Source organism: Toxotes jaculatrix, chromosome 12 (assembly GCF_017976425.1).
Source record: "Toxotes jaculatrix isolate fToxJac2 chromosome 12, fToxJac2.pri, whole genome shotgun sequence".
Classification (NCBI taxonomy): domain Eukaryota; kingdom Metazoa; phylum Chordata; class Actinopteri; family Toxotidae; genus Toxotes; species Toxotes jaculatrix.
The window spans coordinates 19,068,214-19,091,363 of record NC_054405.1 but is presented as its reverse complement, the minus strand read 5'-3'; the positions used below and the strand labels follow the sequence as shown (position 1 = coordinate 19,091,363).

General features: G+C 40.7%; 1 protein-coding gene across 2 annotated transcripts in view; it reads right to left on the bottom strand.

Moving 5' to 3' along the window:
• Positions 1-318: 318 nt before the first annotated feature.
• LOC121190655 (transcription factor COE1-A-like) overlaps positions 319-23,150 on the bottom strand; it is an 86,141-nt gene continuing 63,309 nt past the window's right edge. Inside the window, exons 11-17 of one of the 2 annotated variants that reach the window (XM_041051572.1) lie at positions 16,045-16,133; positions 8,293-8,358; positions 8,030-8,192; positions 7,315-7,497; positions 6,110-6,307; positions 4,969-5,037; positions 319-3,628 (exon numbers count right to left, since the gene is read on the bottom strand). In XM_041051572.1, the coding sequence (XP_040907506.1) occupies positions 4,970-5,037; positions 6,110-6,307; positions 7,315-7,497; positions 8,030-8,192; positions 8,293-8,358; positions 16,045-16,133 (767 nt within the window). In that variant the 3' untranslated portion in view covers positions 319-3,628; position 4,969. The remainder of the gene's footprint in view (positions 3,629-4,968; positions 5,038-6,109; positions 6,308-7,314; positions 7,498-8,029; positions 8,193-8,292; positions 8,359-16,044; positions 16,134-23,150) is intronic. The other variant, XM_041051573.1, reaches the window with a different exon arrangement.

Sequence of the window (23,150 nt, the reverse complement as noted above, 5' to 3'; positions counted from 1 at the left end):
AAAGTCAATTAACAATCTTAAATTGTGTGCCCACACTTGCACTATACGATTTTTGTTTTTAAAGATGGTCATGGTGTCAGATCAAGCAGATTATAGAAGGAACCAGATTTTCTGGACTTTCAGTTTTTGTGTTTCAGGGTAGAGAAACAGAAGACTGACTCAGTACCACCAGCTTATATAGAGTAGTCAGGCAGTCAGTCCAGGTGATCTGAATCTACCTAATGACTGAAAACTGCACAGGTGTTGGCACTTTCCATTATACTGTGGTTTGAGTGATGGTGATTTAACAAGAAAGCAAATTAAAAAAACACCTTTTCACAGAGAAGAAAGAACTTTAATTAAATATAGTGAAGAGTCAAAAAGTTATTTTACACTTCAAAGTTCAAAAAAAAAAAAAAAAAAATCAACATTATCATCTTTACAGTAGTTTCCTCTGTACTCTTCCCCTCCACACTGACACTGCTTACAATGTGCGTGTGAATGATGACCACCAGTGTTAGCCTGGATGCAGACAAGCCGTGATAAATGTTATAGCTGTTGTTGGACAAGTGCTTCATCATACTTCCTTAAACCAAACCCTCTTTTCATTTCTTCCTAAACAGGTATTTATATATCTACTATGGAAAAAAAAAACACCCCTCAGCTTTAAAACATCACGTTTTTCTTTTAGAGGAAAAATGATGACACTCACTCTCAAACACACACACTTGCAGACACTCTCACATGTAGACACAAACAAAAGAGTGGTCTCCAGACCCATGTTTGAGATAAAATAAATAGGTGGCTCATTTTTAAAGGAAAAGTGAAAGAAAGGGGAAAAAAAGAAGGCAAACACACAGAGTATTAATAGCACAATCAAAACAAGGTGGGGGAGGGAAATGAACAGAGGAAGGGAGCAGAGAGAGGACAGAAAACCTGACTGGGGCAGGAGAAGCGGCTGCAGGAGAAAGGGGAGAGGAAGAGATTTTTTTCTTCCATCTCTTTCAGCCTTCATTATTCCATCTTAATGTCCATCACATGGAAGACAAAGACACAGATAATCATACTGACATATTTGTAAACTCTACACCTAGATAATGCAACAAAATTATGCTAACTTTAACAATAGTAATACAAACAACATTGTGATGAAATGAAAAACATCCTCCTGCTCTCTTAACTTACAAATGATAAAAAAAAATACACAATGGCTTCTTTTAGTTCGATTGAAATGAGCAGTGGAAGTATGGCTTTTAATAAACAGACACTATAATACAAAAACAAATAGTCTTAATAACATTCAAATCGTTAGACATGAGAGACAAAGCAGATGAGAACACGTGAACATATTTCTGGATGTGATTTTTCAAGATTTTTTTCAGGGTTTCAGTTGGTTTCTGGCATTTTTCGTGTTCTTGATAATGTCCCCGTTCTTTCATCTCAATTTCTGGTTTGCTGATAGACCTTCAGTCTTAGTTTCTGAGGCTACTGCTTCTGGCTGTGGAGGTGTCTTTTGTTCATTTAGTTTAAATATAAAAACTGAATAATGTTAAATATTTTCTTCTGCTTTCTGAGTTGTAACACCCAGGCAGCTGGAGGCCCAGATCTCAGACAGCAGTTACAAATTACTCCTGTTTATGAAATAGAAAGAATTTACTGCGTTAGCTCATGATGCTAGTTGCGTTCCCTGACCAGTTAAGCCTCAAAATTCACTTTCAAATAATTTGTATTTGTGGCAAATGTCACTGAAATGAATGACAAACAAACACTAAAGATGGATTCATGAACACTACCTGCTGCAGGTCTGAAAATGATGCTCACTGACAGTTGTACATAACATAGCATTATTGGCTAACTGTTTCTGACTGTGTGACAAGACGATGAAACTGTGGCATAAGACTGTTTAGGAAATAATGTCTCAAATACGGGGCTTTGGCAAAATTAACAGAACATAAATTAAATTCATTAAGACTATTTTGAACCACACGCACTGCAGGGTTGAAGGAGCAGTGACTTCCACAACAAACCATCAGGGAGTTTTCACACACCACGCATTTAAGACATGTTGCTGGCCAGTTGTTCTGCACTGCAAAAACTGTCTTTGTTGAAACATGAAGATTCATACTTCATACTTTACTTTTTAAGAAAATAGGCAGAAAAATTGGATGCAAATTTGGTTTAAATACCGGTGCACTGTAAAAATTAGATGAACGCAAGTGCAGATTTGAAAAAAGTGTACCTTGGTGAAAGATTTTTCACAAATTTATAGGACTTCTATACTATAATGTCTTGACAATTCTTGCAGTGCAGCATTTAAGACACACCATTGGCTTGTTTTCTCACTGAAATTGTTCAGCTGAACCAGATCAGTGGGCAGATAACAAAATCAATCTGATTGGCTCTCTAATCGCAGTAAAAATCTAAACGAACATTTAAAATCACAGCAAACAAAATAAGAATTTACCTGTTAAGACAAAAACATGAGAAAGCAAATCTCACAACAAACTCAAAGTCAAAATGGCAGCAGTCTTTAAGACATGTTTTCCCTCTTACAGAGGTCTCTGTGGCTGTGTCCAACTTTAAAACAGAACATATGGTAACAGGGCTGATGGACAGACTCATTGGCAGAGTTGTTGGGTCAAATCCTCAACAGTGAAGCTGCTGTTGGCATTCAGTAATCACACACCCCAGTGTGGTGGAAGGATCTGCATTAATTTATGGCCTTTTTTACGTCAAAACTGTCCTGGATTAGCGCTGCAGCAAGTCTAATTTCTCTCTTGAATATTGCATGGTGGAAATAAATTTCTTCTTGGTTTGTTAAATGACTGAATTTTCTTTCGCTCTGCATGTTCTCTGCACTAAGGAGCAGCAGTGTGAACGTACATAAAGAAAACTCAAAGTAAACATTGTGATTTCTTGAATGGCTAAAACTGGTCGCAGATGGGAAGCATCTGAATCCTTTAAGTTGATCGATTAAATGCAGAGGAAGAGATCTCAGGCTGAGGGTTTGTGCTGTGGCGTGTGGATTTGGCAAAGAGAATTGAAAGTGTGTGCCTGGTTTGGCTTGTCTGTGTCGGCTGGATCTGAGCCAGTATGAATCCTGCAGCCTCTTCTTCTTCATCATCATCATCATCGTGTTTTACTCATCATCATCAGGTATTCTTCACATTATATTCCTTCATTAACGACCAAACTTCATAAATAGAAAATCCCTCATGTAGGATACAGCTAGAAGATGATTATCACACGTTAATTGTTGCACAAAAATAAAACAAATCAACAATCACTCAAGGGAGGAAGTGGATTCTCTCCAAAATAAATACACTTCCAGTGTCCGTGGAGAGTCATGATATAGGCGTGGCCATTCTCCTATAAAAGCATCAAGGTGTACAAAGTCTAAACAATTTGTTTCCTCGCAAACATCTGTTTTCTTGCAGTTGTTTTTGTGTTAGAAAGGGCCTGAGTTGGGTTTGTTCCTTCAGATAGGGACAGCTGCTTCCATCCCCGACCGGAGTCTGACTCGCACCAAAATCCTCCTCCAGGATCGGTGTGAGTGTGCTATGTTCATCTCGCACACAGTCGCACGCACACACACATACCGTCATGTACTCACACCTTTACATGGGTGGGACGATCATTCCAGGGATTGCTGTCGGGTGGAGAAAGAGGAACAAAAACAGAGGGAGGGGGAGAGGGAGGGAAAAAAAGAGAAAAAACTTTTAAAACATGGCCAAATATTTTCATCGTCATAAAAAAATTCCCTCGTAAATACATCAATATGTTTTCCCATCTGTGCAGCTGTGTGACTGCAGCGACATTTAAACATCAATAGATGAATAAATCAGTAAAACTGAGCGGGGGACACGTCATCTCAGTTGGCTCTTAGCGATGCTGCTCACACACAAACACACATTTAATTCAGCGCAAGAACAGTTGGCGTACTTTACTGTATGTTTGTGTGTGTGCGTGACAGATTGCATCATGGTGTGTATTTAAACCCAAGGGATGGGTGTCAACATGTGAGAAGCAGAGCCCAGCCCAGCCCCTAGTGACACATGCACACGCACACACACGCACGCACACACAAACACAGCCGATGGGGGAAAGAATTAAATAATTGGTTTTATATTTCATGGGAAGTGAAAACTGCAAAGAGAAAAGAATTGTTGTTTTGGAGCCAGCTCGACAAAACTCAAAATGTATTGTTTCAGCTGAAACGTCCAGTTTTTTCTGTTTTTCTTTTTTATCTCAGGCACTCACAAGCACGCACGCACACACACACTCACACACACACACACACACACACACACAGACGGCCTGTAGGGCAGGTATACAGTATAAACTGTCAAGAGAGTCGAACAGCTGTCATTGCTGATCGCTCCCTAGTAAGCTGCCAGTGTGTGATCACCGAGTGTGTGTGACAGAGGAAAGTCTGTGTGCGGCTGTAAGTGGGGTGTGTTTATTTCAACTGTGCTTTGAGGCTAAGCTTTGAGTTCCCACACCCCCGCACATGTTCTCTCTCTCTCTCGTGCTCTACACACACACACACACACGCACATAGAAATGCAAGCGTAAATACACACACAGCTAAACAAAGCCAGTCATGTTGAGAAATAAATTCACTGTGCCAAATGTCTTTTTTTGTTTCTGTAAATATCCAACTTCCCGTCTTTTTTTCCCAGCCAATAGGAAGACAGAGAGAAGTTACCAGGCAACAGAATGGCTTGATCTGTGCTTTGGGATGAGAAGTGCATGAAGAAATGAAGGATGCAGAGGATGAAGGAGTGATGGTAAGACGGAAAGAACAATGGATAGAGAAAAAAGACAAACAAGGAAAGTAAGACATGAAGGACAAGATCATTCAGAGACCGAGTTAAAGGATGTGAAACATGACAATCATTACTTAAATGAACTGGTCGGTTTATCGAAAGTGAAGTGTGAATGTAATTAGTTAACAGAGTGGAGTGAAGAAACAGTTGAGGAACATACTTCAGGTGAAGGCCAGGCCTTGTAGAGAGCTGGCTGTTGAGTACTTGCTAGAGTCCACAAATGTCTGATCTGGTAGAGAGGCAGAAAGACAGGGACGGAGGAATGACAAGGGAAGGGTGAAAGTTCAGATGAATAACAAGAGGAAGGGTTAAAAGAAGAGAGAAAGAAAATAGAAAAACTGTTAATCCAGAAAGTGATGCAGTACAAAAAGCAAACATGGATAAATATGTCCCCCACAGAAATACAGTTAGTTTAAAAAGCTTAAAATGACCTATATTTACATTTTCTACACACATATCCTATGCTTTGCATTTGTTATTAAATATCACAACGCTATTGGGTTTCCACAATGATAACGTTTAGAAAATAATTTAAAAACCTGCAGGATTTTATGACAATTTTTCTGCAAGGTGGTCAATCACACACTTGCAAATGCCCGTTCCTCCAACTGGACAGCCTGGATCGTATTTCACTGTATCACCAGTACATGAAATGACACACCCACGCCGATGCAGCCCCCCTTGCGTTATATTAATGTCTGTCTGAATGTCGCCTTAGAGTTGAATATCATGTCAAAGGTTTACCTGGGTGGATTGTGTGTGAACAGAAGTGAGCAGGATCATGAAGCACCCAGATCTGCACCTAATGCCAGTTTAGCATTTAGCAGGTACCATGTTTGCTGTGTTAACCATCTTAGTTTAGCCTGTTAGCATATTAACATACCACTTAACACTAAACACAAAGTACAGCTGAGGCTGATGGGACATTTATTTGTTCTGCATGTCTTTGGCCATAAACCAAACTACAGGACAAATTAAAATCTTTACCGAATGATGTTAAGGCATTACTAAAGTTACTATAGTTCATCTTGAGGGGGCATGTGAATGCAGGTATGAAATTTCATGGCAATCTGTTCAATTCATTTCACTAGAAAACCCAAATGTGAATGACCTAGAAAATTCAACTCCATGCACCTACTATTTGATCAGGCACCGTGAGAGGAGCAAGAGGAGGATGTGAAACATAACAGGAACTATAGAGACAGATCAGTTTAAAAAATTCAACAAAGAAGTATCATCTACTGGGGAAAACCTCCCTTTAAGCATCCTCTGTCTGACTGGCTGCTGTCATGGTAAATTACCTTGGAGCCCGTTGCCGTTGGCGCTGGTACATGAGGGCGGAGGGGAGGAGGAGGGCCTGACCACCGGAGCGAAGGCGGACTTCTGCTTAACGGCCGCCGACACCATGTTGGCTGGAGAGAAGGAGAAGACGCCAGAAGAGGAGGAGCAATTGGAAGGGAGGGATGTGGAGGAGGCCATAGTGGGACTGGATGGGACAACTGGAGAGATAGAAATGAATGTTAGGAGAGAGGAGAGGAAAATGGACAAAGAGAGAAGGACTTTTGAGAGTATACTACATGGCCAAAAGTATGTGGACACATGCTATTATGTTTTATATTCTGTTTGGACTTGGTCTTTAGTTCCAGTGAAGGGAAATCTTTACGTTACAACGTACAATGAGATTTTAGACAGTTGTGTGCATCATTTAGGAGAGTCCCCCTCCTGTTTTTAATGTGACGATGTGTCTGTACACAAGACAGAGTCAGGTTCATAAAGCAAAGTTTGAGGCACTTGATTGCACAGAGCCCTGACCTTAACCCCATCCAGCTAATCAGGTCATATCGCCCAATATCATTACCTTCCAAGAGCAGCTGGAGAGGAGGAGAGGCTGTCATAGAATCATTAATGCCCACTGTTCAGGAATGAAAAGTTCCACAGTTACGTATCAGTGTAATATTTACCTGTCCACATACTTTTGGCAACCTGGTGTATTATATAAATGAGGCTCAAAGTGTATTTCATGACAAGTGGCTCATGAAGGTTCCACTCAAGTCTCCTCTCAAACGTCCACATCCGCATCCACCGTCATCATCAGTGAGAAACACACACATCTTTCTGTCTATATCCATTTTTTCTTCACTCCCTCTCCCTCTTTCTCTATTGCTTTCTGCTAAATGGAAAAGAGATGCAATTAACCAACAGAGAGAAAAGAGGTGTGGCTGTCAGATGAAAGGCAGCGAGGGAAGGAGGGAGGAGATGGACGGTGGACAAAATGGAGCTCTGAGCGGTGAGTTGGTGTTTGTTTTTGAAGACACAGAGACAGAAAGCCCCATGGGGAAATCTCCACACAGCAGATCTGAGACGTTCACTTTGTGTCTACAGACATTTTGTGTGTGTTTGAGTATATATGTATATGCAAGTGTTTTTTATAATTTGTAAGTCTGTAGGCACAGTATGTAAGACTTGCATGGATGTTTGTTGGGTGAATGTTCACTTGTACACTCACTAGCATAAGGCGAGTTGGCTGCAGAGCCGTTGAGGAAAGTGGGCGAGCCTCCCAGGTTGGTCATGCCTGTGTTGTTAGTGTAGCCGTTCATGGTGCTGGTGACTGAGGTGTAACTGGTCTGTTGAGGCGTGGAGCTAGGCACGTAACCGTGAGGAGACACACTACTGCTGCTGCGCACAAAACCTGCGGGACACACGGTGGAGAGGACAAGGAGCAGGACAGTCAAAATGATGCGAACACAGATCGTTCGTGATACAAATCAGTGTGTGGCAATCAATGAATAAATGAATAAAGTTTTTTTTTTTAAGCAAATCGCTACAAGTTTTCACATTTACAGAGATTTCAGAAAAGTCATAACACTTTGTTCTGGCATCAGAACAAAGCTTTGTGAGAACAATATAACAAAATGTAACACCTGTTTGCTCGACAACACATCCATATTAATGCATTTTCTGTAACAAGAATGCACCTTTGATTGTAACACAAAAGGAATTTGTGCTGTGAATTTGTTTGTAAATATTTAAAAACATGATTACACTGGGTAGTCTCTCCAAATTCTGTGCATTCTTGTTGATGATGGTCGTCATTATAATGTCCATGCAACTACGTCACAACACTGTGTAATATACACTGAAGTCTTGGAACAAGTGTGGAGATGTGTATTTGATGACAAAACTCATTGCTGTAAAGATGAATCTGCACTCTAAAGTCTCACCCTGATTGGCCTGTGAAGGTTCGGAGACGTTGACGGACAGCTGCCCGGTGAAGGAATTGACCCCCATCATGCCGGTGTGGGTGGAGCCGGAGAGCTGGGTGTGTCCTCGTGGAACGCTGTAGAGAGCTTCTGCAATGTCAGCCGCCCGCTTCAGGATGATCTCCTGCAGGAAAAGGGAAAAGCAGAAGAATAGTTACTATAAAGATGAGAGCTAAAGTAATGCTTTCACATCATCTTCTCTTTCCATGTGCATGTCTGCTTACCTGGTTATTATGGGGCAAACCATAGAGGGCTTCTACCAGGTCGGCTGCTCTCTTCAGAATAACCTCCTGAAAGAAAAAGGTAGAATTTGCTTCAGTTTGTATGCGGAAAACACATCTAACTCTATTGTGCTCTTTCTTCTCATGTCTTCTTGGGAGGGGGGGGGGGGGGGGCGGGGGTGATATAAAGTGATATAAATTATAATTCACCAATAAATTAGATGAAGCTTCTAGATGCACATGAAGACATACATGCAGGCAGTTAACAAGAATGACACATAAAAGTTATTTTAAAAAAATGTGCAATCTCTCCTTCTCCTCATTCCTCCCCCCAACACACCATCAACCAACATCCATTTCACCATCTATTCATGATAAACAAATTGCTCTTCACTCATTTTAAAGGCAGATAATCTGCTGTCAGCTCAAGTGCTTTTATGCATCTAAATGACATCTTAAAGTGACAGGTATTTAAAATATACTCTAAAGTAAATCTAAAGTGCTCTGTAGGCTCCTCTGCTGTAATATCAGACCACATTGATCCCACGAGGGCAGTTTTGGTCCTGAGCTGCGCTGTTGCTGTGAAAGTCCATACAATCTTTCAAAGAGCAACATTTAATTTTTTTTTTTTTAATATTGCATATTATTTTTAGCAAAAAATGATGTGCTGGTAAAGAACATTGTGACAAGAAGCACTGGATTTGGCCCACAGTTCTCTCATTTTCATTCACCTTTCACCTCTTCTGATGGAAGGTGTTATTAATTATTCCTGAATCTGATGTTTTTATCTTCCACCTCATCTCTATCTATTCTCCACGCTCTTCTGCTTTTCCAGTCCATTTTCACCTTTCTCTCCGCCACTCCTTTCATCCCCCTTTGCCTCCACATTGGGAATTGTCTTTCTTATTTTTCCCCCACCCACTAACACCTCCACAATCCTCTCTTTTTTCAGTCTCTTTATTGTTTCTCCTCTCTTCCTCACCCGCCCACCCTCTCGCTCTCTCCCTCTTTCACTCAGCTCCCACCCCGGGGTCTAAGGTGTCTTGTTTAACAGTTAATGTGTTGTCGTTTCCACAGCGTGAGGCCGCCCGGCGACAGAGAGAAAATTACTCTGCGCTTCACAGTATTAACCTGCACTGTGTGACACACTGACACACACACACACACACACACACTTATGGTTGGCTGCGTGTGTGCTCTCCTATGAGTTTCTGCCTGGTGGAACATATTGCCTGTGTGTGTGTGTGTGTGTTTGTGTGTGTGTGTGTGTGTGTGTGTGTGTGTGTGTGTGTGTGCGTGTGCGTGTGCGTGTGTGTGTGTGAGGATATGTGAGGTCACAGAGCCAGTCAGCAGTTTTAGTGTGCCTGTCCATGGTGCTAAATTCAATCTTTTACACATTATTACAGCCAGGCTGGCTCTCTGTTAACCTCTCATTATTAGACTGGTGAGCTGAGCAGCTTACACACACCCTCCCACACACACACACACACGAGCAGACACACACCAACACTCACTCACAGAAACCTGATCCTGAATGTTCGAGCGGTTCCAGTAAGGCGGTAGCTGATAAACGGGAAGGAAAGATGATCCGCTGGTAACATCATCATTATCAGGTCTGCAGGCTTCTTACACTGCATCACTCAAAGCCTGGGACTGTTGGGATCGATGCACTTTGAATACTTTGCCTGTTTACGTCTTTCATATTTGGACACACAGCTACTCACATCGCCTTATTAATCTCTCTCAGGTTGCGTCTGTAAATAAGAAAGCACTGTTTGTCAGATTACCTCCTGCTTAATACAGATGAAAAATGCTTCCGGCTGCGTTGCATTGATATGAATGAGACTAAAAGTGTTGTTGTGGAGCTTTTTTCAAAATTGATTAAAAAGTCTAAAATAATCCAGCTTTGACATCCTGAGGGCTCGAACTTGTGTCAATAGCACAGCCTGCGGCAACAGCGAAAATATATCTGATTACAGCGTCTGAGTTAAAGCTGTTTTCTTGTTTTTTTTTTGTGAACTGAGTTCAAAATCTTGTGCCATGATACTGCAAAAAATGTTTAGTTTGTTACCTTGACTGCATGACTTGCATGTCAAAAGATTAACACTGTCTGATTACACTAGTCATTTCAAGTCGTATGTCCTAATAAAATCTGGATGAAATTTAAGACACTTTTATTTACACTTAGCCATATATACATGTATATGTCTCTGTTTGTCAGATCACAAATCTGATGGCAAATCCTAACACAAAGACATTAATGAACTGTATTTATGAACCACGAGTGCAATGAAGGTTTTATCATCGTCACCGGTTCTTTCCCACAGTTGAGTGGTTGAACTGATAAGGGATCAGATAAAAGCTACAGCAGACGGTATGTATTGAAATTGGAGCTGCTTTATTTTGTTTCTTTAATGAGGCAGAGAACAATGGATCATTTTAATATGACTTCAGCTGCTGTTATCACAGGAGAAAGATGAGGCAGATCATTTAGAGGATACTTCCACAGAGCACTGACTGACGTAGTTACAGTTCAGAGGAGTAAAGGAGAGAGGGATGTGTTTACATCTTTTCAACATCTGGCTAGAACATGTCTCACACCACGTCCCAAGGTGAATTCAATAATCAGATCTTAGTCTGTCTCAAAGGTGAGAGGTGACTGTAAATGTAATAGATGTCTTAAATACTGGAACTTTTCAACCAAATTTAGTGCAGTTCATTCTTGACCTTGGAAACTGTGGTTTGACAAAATACTTAAAGTCCACTTACTAGATTTTTTCTAAAGCCTTCAACTACATCTCACAGTCTTCATCAGTTAGTGAAGTTTGCTCTGTAAATTAGTAGATTTTGACACAAAACATCTTATTTTGTCACATTTGGTTCCATTCTTAACCCTAGATGTCTGAATGTTTCCGACATGCAAATCAATCAACTGCTTTTTAGGTTCACGGTAGATAATGATTAATTATGACAGTGAAATGTTTCTTTTCACAGATCACAGACTCAATCACAGATTCCTGCCATTTTCTTTGATTCCTGTAATTGCTGCAATAAAGCCCAATTTTAAAGCTTTAATCTCTAATGATTGCTTTGATTGATGTGATTGTCCTACATTGTCTTCATCTGTTGTCAAATATTTATGGAATATATGCTTGACAAGCACTTGTCTGTCATTTATTTTTCATGCCTTGTCAGTCTTTAAAAATAATTTTCAAGCGTTTCATTTAAGTCATCCTCAAGTATAATCTATTCCTGTCTGTTTCAAGTAAATATGCAGAGAGTCAGACAGAAAAAGACGGGATGAGTGAAAGAAAAGGCAGATCTGTTGGCAGAGAGAAAGAATAACAGGAGGTGTCTAGGTGCTTTTACTGTCTGAGTTATGACTAGTCCTAATGTGATAACCATACATTACACACACACTGACACACACATGTTCTATGCATTAGGAAAAGGAAACGCTGAGCTGACTATCTGTGGGGTCAGATGTGTGTGTAACGTGCGTGTGCCAGGCCAGCACAGACATGGCACACACATGACTTATTCCTCCCTAATGCTGGTACATTAGCTGCTTGATCCGCTTCTAATGTCCCATTAGGGATGCCGTACATGCAGGGTCACACCTCGCACAGAGATGATGTCATACTTTACATGTGGGCTCAGAGGGAAATGGGGCATGATCACACACAAATATATAATAGTACTGACATGTGTGCGCACACACACCCTCTAGAAAACACTTTCTCCTTCTAGGATGTTGTGAGATAGTGTTAAGATGCTTTTCCGATTTCATCTCAGCACACTGGCAATATGAACATCATGAGTGAACATATTTATACACACACACACACACATACACTGCGTATAGAAAGTGAGGGCTTCATGGTTTCATGCCCGTGTGTTCATGCATCAGAACGATTACTCATACTGGCGAAGGCCATGATGTGACCTCAGTAAGATGCATGACACCAAAATGAGTTGCATAGCGATGTCAGCTGAGTGAGTCACACAGGAAGTCACCAACTGGTCAACCTTTCCAACCTGAACTCCTTCCCTTTCTCACAACCACAGATGCTCAGGAACTGGTGAGTGTTTGTACTAAAAATAATTGCAAAAATGCAGTTTGTGCCAAGACATCACTTTTATTTATGAAGTTTTTAAAAATTGATGTAAAACTTGAGAGGACCCTTACAGGCCAAGAGGGGTTATTGATTTCTTTGTACTTTCAAAGAGGCCTTTCTGCTCCTTACTCTTAGTTAAAGGCAGATTTCCCTCACAGGCGATTAGTGGCAGACCAGAGTATAAAAAACTGCTTAATAGCAAATTTTTCGTTCTTGATTATAAAACATTTTCAGATTCTTGAAGGTACTGGTTTTTTCAAGATTAAAAACAATCTGAACAGCTGGACTCTACAGTTTGCCCAAGGTAAGATTAAAAAAAAAAAAAAACATCCAAAACAAAAGACAAAAAATGCATTGGAAAAGTCCCTGATTCTCCACAACTAAAATACATCAGTCCCAGACTGTTCTATGAAACTTCAAAAAGTTCCCCAATAGTTTTAAACAGGAAAGTGAAAACACCATCTTAAGGCATCACTGTGCATATCACAGTGCTCATACACTGTGCACATACAGTAACTGTATGTGCACATATGGATGGATGCTGAAGAGATCGCTGTGACACAAACTGGCAGCTGAATACTGGTGTGTGTGTGTGTGTGTGTGGCCAGCAAAATCCCCTGAATGTTCACTGAACAATTATAGAATCGGCTGTCCGCTGGTAATCCTCTCATACACTCCACTGCCCCGTCTGTCAGTCTGTCTGTCTGCCTTCTTTACAGCGCTGGCAACAAACTCTTATAACTTCAATAAAAGGGCTGATCGATACTTGTGACGAGCAGGCACGAGTGTGTGTGTGTGTGTGTGTGTGTGGCGCCAACCAAAAAACCTGGTATATTGTATCACCCGCCCACCCATATCAGTGTATGCACACACACACACACACACACACGCACGCACACACACACTACATCTTCCTCACACAAGACAAACACAAGGAGAATATTTCCACATCCATCCAGAATCCAAATAAACACAAATCACACACACACACTGACTGCTGGTGGGCAGCAGTAATAAAGTCTCAGAGTTCGATCAACCACTAGGCTACACAATGATGAATTACCCTGCAATGCACACACATGCAGTACACGCACACACACAGAAACGGATATAAATGTTTTAAGAGGACCCTTTTTCCCAAACAGAGACCATCAGTGGTGTGACACAGCAACAAAAGGAAGATACAACCGTCACATGCCCAACTCAGGGTCATGTGAGATTTTTCCATCTTGTGCTCTACAACTGAAAAAAAAAAAAAAAAACCAGTGGTAAGTCTCTGAGTTTATAGATCATGGTCTTTATCTTGCCATGATGGAAAAGCTCTGGAAGTTACCCCCATGTTTGGCTCTGATTAACCTTTCTGTTGTCCTTTGTTTGGACCTGATATCTGATCAATGCATCCTGCTTCTCTGGTTGCGTTTGCAGCAACTTGATAGTTCTCATTATAGCTTTGACTGAAAATATCTTGTGTGACATCATGTTGCTTATAATAAGCTTGACCGGTTATCCCTGGCAATAAGAAGAACACATTACCAAATAAAACAGGCCCAGAAAAGTACTTTATTATGGATAAGGGTCAAAAGTGATATCAATATTTGGTTCTTAAAGTATTTATGGGCCCATTTAGTACAAGTATATGCTCATTTGTTTTATTTCTCTTGACAAGCATAAGCTACAAAAGAAAATGTGTTGGCTGATGCTCCAATAGATTTTTCATTTTTTCCTCCTTAAGTTTGCCACTTTTAAAATGTTAAATGCCAACTCTCCAGTGCAAATCTGTTTAAATGTCATGCTGGGTATTTTGGCTTGAATGAATGCATCTGTAGTTTCTGTGACAGAGCACAATGCAAAACATAATAATAATAATAATACTAATAATTATACAAGTAAATAAAAAAGAAGAATCGTTGCTAACTAGTCATGTGGCAGCTGTTTCCTTTTCCACACTCCCAGCATGCTTCATGGGAACTGACATCTCAAAATGCTGGTCTGATTGCTTTCAAAGGAAAAGGTAAAGGTATTAAATATTCTGTTTTAACAACATGTTGAGTCATGTTCTTAAAAACTCTCACCAATTGTGTGCATATTTGTGCGCACATATGATTGTGTGTATGTGTGTTTGTGTATGAAAAAGTGAGTCAGTCCTTTTTCCTGCTCTGACTCAGCCTTTACCAGAATTTCTAACAAACATCACTTATGGTATCACACACTTTAGGCAACTGGCTAACATCATTTCCTGCACTGATTTTTCTGCAGCACTTATTGTATTTATTGTAAGTTGCTCTAAATGCAAAAGACGGGGTCAGAGAGAAAAGCTTTTAAAAGAGTTAAAACTTCTCTGATGGGTTGACTTCATTCCTGACTCCTACAGCCTTTTGCGTAATTTATATTCTAGCTATGTCAAAGATTTTCAACCTGACCCATGCCATTCAACAACATGACACAAATCAATGACATCAGAACGAACAAATTTTCCTCATTATAGTGAACCCACAGCCTCTTGTAGATATAAGTCCCCATGTTACCAGGAAATGTGGCATTAGCTACCTTCATCAGTCAGACACTCAGGGTTTGTCCTGTTTCACAACTTGACAGTGGGTTTTAACACCAGCATTTAAACAACAATGAGCTCATTATTGTCTGAGGCTAAAACCACTATAATGTACGGTACAGTGCACTGTAAACAAGTGAAAGCAATAAATGTTTATGACCACAAATCTACAAACGTCGCCCACATTTGAGGTGTGGAGCGTGTGTGATGCACTGAGCACGTTCCCACGGTGATAACGCACATTGCATAGCTAATGATTGCAAACACATGTGCAGGAGCCAGGGCGTCGGCATGGCTGTGATGACATCGCAGCATCTCCACATCATCACATCATGACCAGCGCCCATGCCTCGATGATGTCACAGCAAAGCCAGCCAATCCTGGATCAGCTCCAGTGAGGATGGAGAGCCAACCAACAGCAGCTGTTTGAAAGGTCATGACCCAGTTCAACCAGATTGGCAAGTTTAAAGTTGCACCAGGTCAGCGCGGTAAGCTTACACACACACACACACACACCCCCACACACACATATGCACTTTGAAAGCTCCCCTCTGCATGTACAGATCAACATGACAGGGTTTGGTATCAAAGCCGAGCTCATCGTTTGGTGCTAATTGTTTACATCTGCTCATCTTTTAAACACTGGTGCTTGATCTCCAGCTGATACACAAACAATCAGATCTGACTTTCTGATCTGGAGAAGATTCAAACACTCACCCTGCAAACGGGGGTTAAGCAGCTCACACACACAGAGTTCATGAAGAGGTAAAAGCACAACCCACAGGAGATTTCAAAACACATATTCTACTAAGAAATATAAAAATAACACGCACAAAGCAAACAAACAAACGCACAAAACATAAACACATAATTATTTTGTTCTAAGTGTTTTGAATTTATGTTTGTGTATCTCTGCATGCTTGTCTTTTGATAGCAGAGCAGCTCAGAGTAGCTAAATGTAAGTGAGAAGCTGCAGGTTTGATCTCTCTGAGCGCTACAGAAGCAGAGCCTCGCTCATTCTAGGTTCGTTGTCCAGTTAAGGCATCAGATGAATGTGCAGAAGGTGAGTGTTAAATATTTCGGTACCTTTGGCAGCCTCTCAGGGTCTCCAGGGTGCCGAGGGATGACCTTCTGAAGCCTCTGGAAACCGTAGTCGATGGTTGGTTCGTTCAGTGCTGCAGGAGGCAGAAACAGAAAGAGGAATAATGATTTTGGAAAAAAAAAAGACAAGGAAAGATGTTTTATTGTTTACTACAGAGAGAATTTTCTAAAAGATCTCATGAGACAGGCACTTCAACTTCCTGAAAATTTCAAGAAAACAGTGCATGTTCAGTGGTGATCTCATGCTGCACTTGTGGGTGTAACTGAAAAGCCCAAGCAATGAAAGTCACAAATTTAAGAACATTAACACCTTTCTGCCACCGCTCCTAAGTGTTAGTTCATTATTCAATGGCTAATGTATCACCTCATTCCTCTTTTAAGAGGTATTTACAAAAAAAGGATTTTAAACAGCACTGTGCTTGCAGATTTAGTTACATAGAAAACAGAGTAGATCATGTTATCACCAACAACTTGAATAAGTAAGACAGAGTAAAACAGTTAACAGTGTAATTCAGTATGAAGTATTTAATATGTTACACTTATATGCTATATTGTGATGTGTGTATTCTGACACTTGGCAGCCTGGTCAAAATGCCTGCAACAACACTTTTTTTTGGCCTACAGAAACAAGCTGTAAACACAGGTTCACCAGGTAGTCACTCATTTTCTGTGTCTGTTGCTTGGAGCTGGGCAGGCAGCAGCATATTTAGAGCTTTTTGTTTCTGTAAACAGCTGCCTGGTGCATCTGGAAATGATGCAGATTAGAGCACTGAACCAAAACAATGAGCTGAAAGACACTATCAAGTCAAATTAATCCCTTTGTGGAACACCTTTCACATAGAAGTAGTCACATAATCCATTTTTAATAGAAAATATTGGTTGTAGCCACATTTCAAGACATTTCCCACAGTCCCAGTTGCTTCCTGTCACAACAAGGATGTTGTGGCTTATTTCCCAGTCTCTCATTTTTGCTTCAGTGAAAGATAAACATGTATGGTAAGATTTTCCATCAGCTGTCTCTTTGTTTCCACCATCTTCTGAAAATCCTGCTTTGTTTTGGCACCCTTAACCTCTGTAATGGTGCAAAACAATCCTGCTGATTTCCAATTCTGATGATTTCCAACAAAATCCCAGTGGTGTCATATAATGTAAAATACCGTACAGGGACTGACCAGTGAGCCTTGATGGGAAAAAAAGGGAAATGATGCTTACTTCCTTCAGGCTTGGGAAAAAAAACAACAACGCAGACATCACATTTAATTTAATATTTCTGTCCACTTATCTCTTTGATGCAAAGTAGCACAAAAACTAATGGTTGTGTACATGCATGTTATGGTGACATTACAAAATCAACCAAAAACTCTTGCTCAACCTCACCATGCTCTCTGCCATGTCAGTTTTAACTCATATATGTTTGAGTCAAATGTCTCATTGTAAGGCTTCAGTATCCCTGTTTCAAAAAGAATGGGGATTATGGGAATTGGGACAGGAGAGGAGAGGAGAGAGGATGACTTTCCCATTTTGTGACATTTTGTAGGCTTTTCTGGGTTGGAAAATAGTGAACCCGCTCGGCATGATCTCTAAGAGCTGACAGAAGCTTGGAGGTTAGAGAGGCGGACTTGTGACTGAGAGGTCTGCGGTTCAAAATCTGGCTGGGAAACTGTAACTGAGGAAAACACATTTCTAACCAAGTCCTGTGGAGATTCTCTTAAATCAGGGCATTGAAACGGCTCCAGTGAAGCTGTTCGGTGGACAACAGTAGAGGAATGGTTGTTCTGGTAAGCTGCCAATGTGAAAATGTGTGAACATTGTTTTTTTTTCTCAGCTGCGCTAGTACCTATTATAATTTTTCATTTGCCTCTATTATCTACAGCAGCCAAGATGCAGTTTTTGAGATATATGTCTGTGAACGTTCTGCTGCCACACCCATACAATGGTGGTGAGGTGAAGGGAATTCAATTAATAGAGCTCAAAGATTTTAACACTTTGAAACATTAGGAAACTCTAGAAAATATTCAGCTTATATAAGGACAATTTTTCGACAGAAAGTAGTTCCAGCAAAACTTGCTTCAATTTTAGCAAGGTCTGTGGTTTATTCTGAGTAACTTAGTTTTTCAAATGTGATTTTTCAATTCTTTGAGTCGGACAAACAAAATTTCTGTTGCCCACATTGTATTAGGGTGGCAGCAGAAATATTGGAGATGGATCTCAAATCTAAACAGCTAAAACAAAAACTATCATCTGTTGAGAAGTCTGAGAAGTTGATCTTCATTTTGTCAGTCAGATTGTTTTCTTAGCTGTGTTATTGAACGCAAATTAATTCAGGATAATAGCCGGCCAAAAACTTTTACATTGTTGGTCTGATGCTTTCTTCTGCCGTCCAGTGTGATTGACTCTTGGGCTAACAGAGCTGGAATGTCATGTTTTCACATCACAGATGATAAGAAACACTAAAACATGAATCTTGCTGGTAAAATCTGGGGTTCCTGCAGCTGACTGGAACTGGCCAGCGGCACTGAATAATATATTTTTCATGTTTTGTGGTTAAGGTGTACTAAAGAAAAACATCACTAATAACACAGTGTACTAAAAAGTCAAATATCTGGTCTAAACTGGCAACTCACAGACCCTGATTTAATTACCATTATAGGCCAATGTGGAAACAATTTGGGGGAAATGACTCTTTAAGGATTAAATGACAATTTCAAATTCAGGCACTGTTGTTTTACTGTGGGTATGAATGGTAGCAGACGGAGTGCAGATGGTGTAATGCAACATGCAAATATTCAGAGAGACCTGGTGGAGTAACTAATGGTGTCAAAAGCATCTGTATGATAATAACACTGCAGGTATAATCTAAAGGGTTTTAAAGAACACTTAGAGTTCGCTTTAATGTTGCAATTACGTTCCTCCTACAGTCTTTATCCAATCAACACGTCAATCAACTCGAGCTCTGAAAGCTCAGTCAGTCAGAATGATGGTTTAAAGTCTGCATGTGAGTGTTTCGGTGTTTATTTGTATGTCCTGAACATGTGTCTTCACCCCACTGTTTAACCTAAAGTTACTGCATGTGTGTGTGTGCCTGTGTTAGTGCATGTAACAGATGGAGGGAGGAATAAGAGAAGTAGAAAGATAAAGACAGAGAGAAAGAGGAAGAGAGGCTGCACTGGAAGAAGAGATGTAGGTGTGGGGTGCAGAGGGTGTGTGTGTGTGTGTGTGTGTGTGTGATGTCCAAGTGTGCAGCTGGAGTGATATTTGGTACTTTCCACATCCAGCACCGATAAATTACTTGCAGCTGAATTTCTTATGTGTTGTTTTGTAGTTTCTTTTAGCACATGTGTGTGTTTTTTTATATGTATGTCTGTTTTATTATCACATCACACCCAATTCTCTGGTTTGTGTTATGTGCTAAACCACTCAATTTGTTAGCAACATAACTTCATAAATTGTGAGCTGTAAAAATACCAGATGTTAATCTGCCATGAACAATACTCGCCCCTGCTCCAAGTAAACTTCTTCTTGAAATTCTGGACAAATTATGATTTTACGATTCACATGTGATAAGTACATCAACATGATTGGTCTGGGAGGAGGTAGATCAGGGAGAAGAAGCAGTGGATTGATTGACTCTAGGAGAGAAAGAGTAAAAGAATAAAATTCAGGTGAGAGAAGAGGAGAGGTGCTAGAAGGAGGAGAGGCATAGGGATCATGGGTTAAACCCTCCAAAAAAAGAAAGAAAGAAGAAAAAAAATCAGTTATGGCTGAGAAAAACAAAACTACAAAAACAGCTGCCTAACAGTCGGTGGGATATCAACTGTCAGAATTAACTGCCAGTGTCAGATCCACACTCTCTTCGCATCTCTGGAGACGTTTAACCGATGCCAACTCTAATATAACACACACGCAAAGAGACGCACACACGCACAAAGACATGAATACACCAGAATGACTTCGAGTGGTTTCGATGCCTAAGGCCTAAAGTGCCTCTAACCGACCCTTTATTAATAGAACAATGTGTTTCTTAAATCGTTGAATGGTGTGTGCATGTTTGTGTGTTTATAGGTTTGTGTATGTGTGTGTTTAGGCTAATATACACAGTGTTTGTGTATATTATATTTAAAGCCAAAAGATCAGTTTTCTCAAACGATTTCCTTGGTGGTTTCTTCCCGTCGTGAAACAGAAACAGTATCATTGCAGCGAAAGCCACCCAATTGATTAAACATCAGTTGTAAAAGTCATCAGTAATACCAGCCGAGGCGTGCTCGCCATAGAAACATTGGTCACACTGACACCTGCAAACACCAAATACACTGCAACAGTATCACTGGGTTTTGAGCTGTGTGCTGAGACGTAGAGACGTAGAGAAGAAGAGGAGAGGAACTGCTGTTGTGCAGTAAACTGTGTGGATCATAAAAGGATGGGTGGAGGAAAGTTCAGTATCCCATAAAGAAACATCCCTTCCAGCACAGTATGATGATGATTGATACAGAATATACAGTTTATATACTAGGCCCCACTCTTAGGTGGGTGTATATGTTGGGATGCTTGGCCTGTTGGAAGATGAACTAGGCCAAATGGGCCATCCATCCGAAATGACAAACCGGGGACTTGCTTCCCAACAAAGCTGAATCTGAGATGTTAAAGCGTGTTTGCGAAAAGCATTTCTACAGATGCTCTTTAATATTTAAACATAGCCTCTTAACATCAGCTGTCCATGGTGCTGAAGACTACATTCAAAAGTAATGTGGTGTATTAAACGGTCCATATGCCATGTGTTTATTGTCTTAAGTTAACATGTTAGTGTGCTAACAGTGACTAATTAGCACTAAGCATAAAGTACAGCAGGTACTGGACAACTTAAAAATCTGACTTGATCATGGTTCTAAAGTTGAGGTGTCACCAAAATCATCATAATTCATCCTGTGGGGGGCATGAACATCTGAAGCAAATTTCATGGCAATCCTCTGGTGGCACGAGAAAGAAAGTTAGTGACTCACCAAACCAAAGTCAGTATACATCATCAGGGAACCATGAATGACTGTTCTAGATTACACGGCAAATCAAATCAAATCAAATAACAAACAAACAAACAAACAATGACCATTAGAAGGAGACATGTTGCCTCTGCTTCTCAGAGAGTGATTTCTCATGAGGCCAGGAGAGGTCTTTGTTAAGGAAACGTAAGCAACAGTTTGACTGTGTGACCGATGCTGTCATTTTTCTCCACTCTAATTAGCTACTGTTTTGATTCTTATTCAGAGAGAGGGGGATGACTTTTTTTTATTTATTTAACCAGGAAATCCTCACTGAAATCTCATTTTTAAAGGCTGTCCTGGCCAAGAGAGGCAGCAACAACAGATGAGTTATAGATTAACACCTTAAAAGAAATGTGTCCCTAGATTAAATTTGAGCAGTCACATGTCATATGTCCACTAAGTCTCCAAGACATCTCTTTAGTGCCTTGGGTTTTACAGTCTACACTTTCCAGTCATAAATTTTGAGGGAGAGTACTTGTTTTCCAAGTTGGGACACACATCAACGTGTATTGAGTCTCTAGCCAAATATACAAAGTTATTTTTATTATTTATTTTCCAGCATGCTGTGCAAATCCTTAAAGTGTAAAATGTCCATAGACATGTTCTCATGTCCCAGCTGCATCCACAAATGTTTGAAAACAACAAACAGGGACACTTCAGCAGACGATTTGGTGACACTGAGGCCTGAACCTGTTTCATCTCAATCCATTCTGCCGCCCTGCTGCCCATGAAAGCATCTCAGCATGAAACCCTCCTCCTCTCCTTTACCCCCCCCCCCCCCCCCCCCTCCTCCTCACGCCTCCCTCTGTTCTACTCAGCCTCCTTCCCCCTCTTTCTTAACTACACCTTCTGCCACTTTCATCCATCCATCCATTCTTCCACCACTCCTCCTCCTCCAGCTTCGCTCTTCCTCTCAGAGTCCAGAGCTGCCTGCGGATCAATACTCATAGAAGTTTCATGAGGACAGACCCTCCACTCCTGTTTCACAGTAAAAAAAAAAGTGAAGAGAGGAGGGAGACAGAAGAATAGAAGAGGGGGCGAGCAGAAGAAGAAAGGTGAAATACAGAAAATACTGTCCCCGCTGAAGGTGTATGTCTTGGATTTATTATACAACGGTGACGTTTTTCATGCTATCATTCGGCAATGTTTAAACAAAAGAGCACCCAGAAGACAGCAGCGGGGAGGGTTACGGGAGGATGAGGGGAGGGGAAAAAAAGGATGAAGTTGTGTGGGTGAAAGAACGAAGAGGGCTGATGTAAAAGGAGAAGAAGAAGAAGGGGAGGAGGAGAGGAGGAGAGGAGGTGTGGTGAGATCGATTCTCTGGCCAGCCAGCAGTTCAATACCACTGAATTATTGCTTCATTCTTCCCCTTATGAGATGAGATCTCTTTCTCCCTAGCTCTTCTTCTCTCTGTGACTTTCTGTGTGTTTGCACATGTGTGTATGCACATGTGGTGTATCTGCATGCGTGTGTCAGTGTATGTGTGATCCACTTAGGAGTGGATCAATACTTTACAATCTGGTTTTAAAAGTCCACCTTTCTTTCTGTCTCTCTTTTTATGTGTCTCTCTCTCTCTTTTTTCTGTCACCCTCTCCTTATGTGTTTCAATCTCTCCTTTTTTTGTGTGTCTGCAAAACAAAAGTTAAATTGCTCGTAAAAGAGGGAAAAGTCTAAAATTGTGTTGCTTTTTCAGCTTTCACTAAAAGTTTCTTCTCCACAGCTGAACTATGGATCTCGCACAGCTGCATCGACAATAAATCAACTCTGTATATGTGTGTGTGTATGTGTGTGTGTGTGTGGTCATATGTGTGTGTCATGTCTTTGTGTGTGAGACCGTTTATTGATTGTCACTTTGTACCATTGTATATTTATATAGAGTGTGATGCAGAGAATGTTAATTTTTCCCACCAGGCAGATGAAGCAGCCATACGGTCGTGTGTGTGTGTGTGTGTGTGTGTGTGTATAGTGTGTGTATGTGTATGTGTCTGTGTGTATGTATGTGATAGGCCATCTGTTTACCAGACTACTCACCATCTTTTCCTCATATCTCTGTGA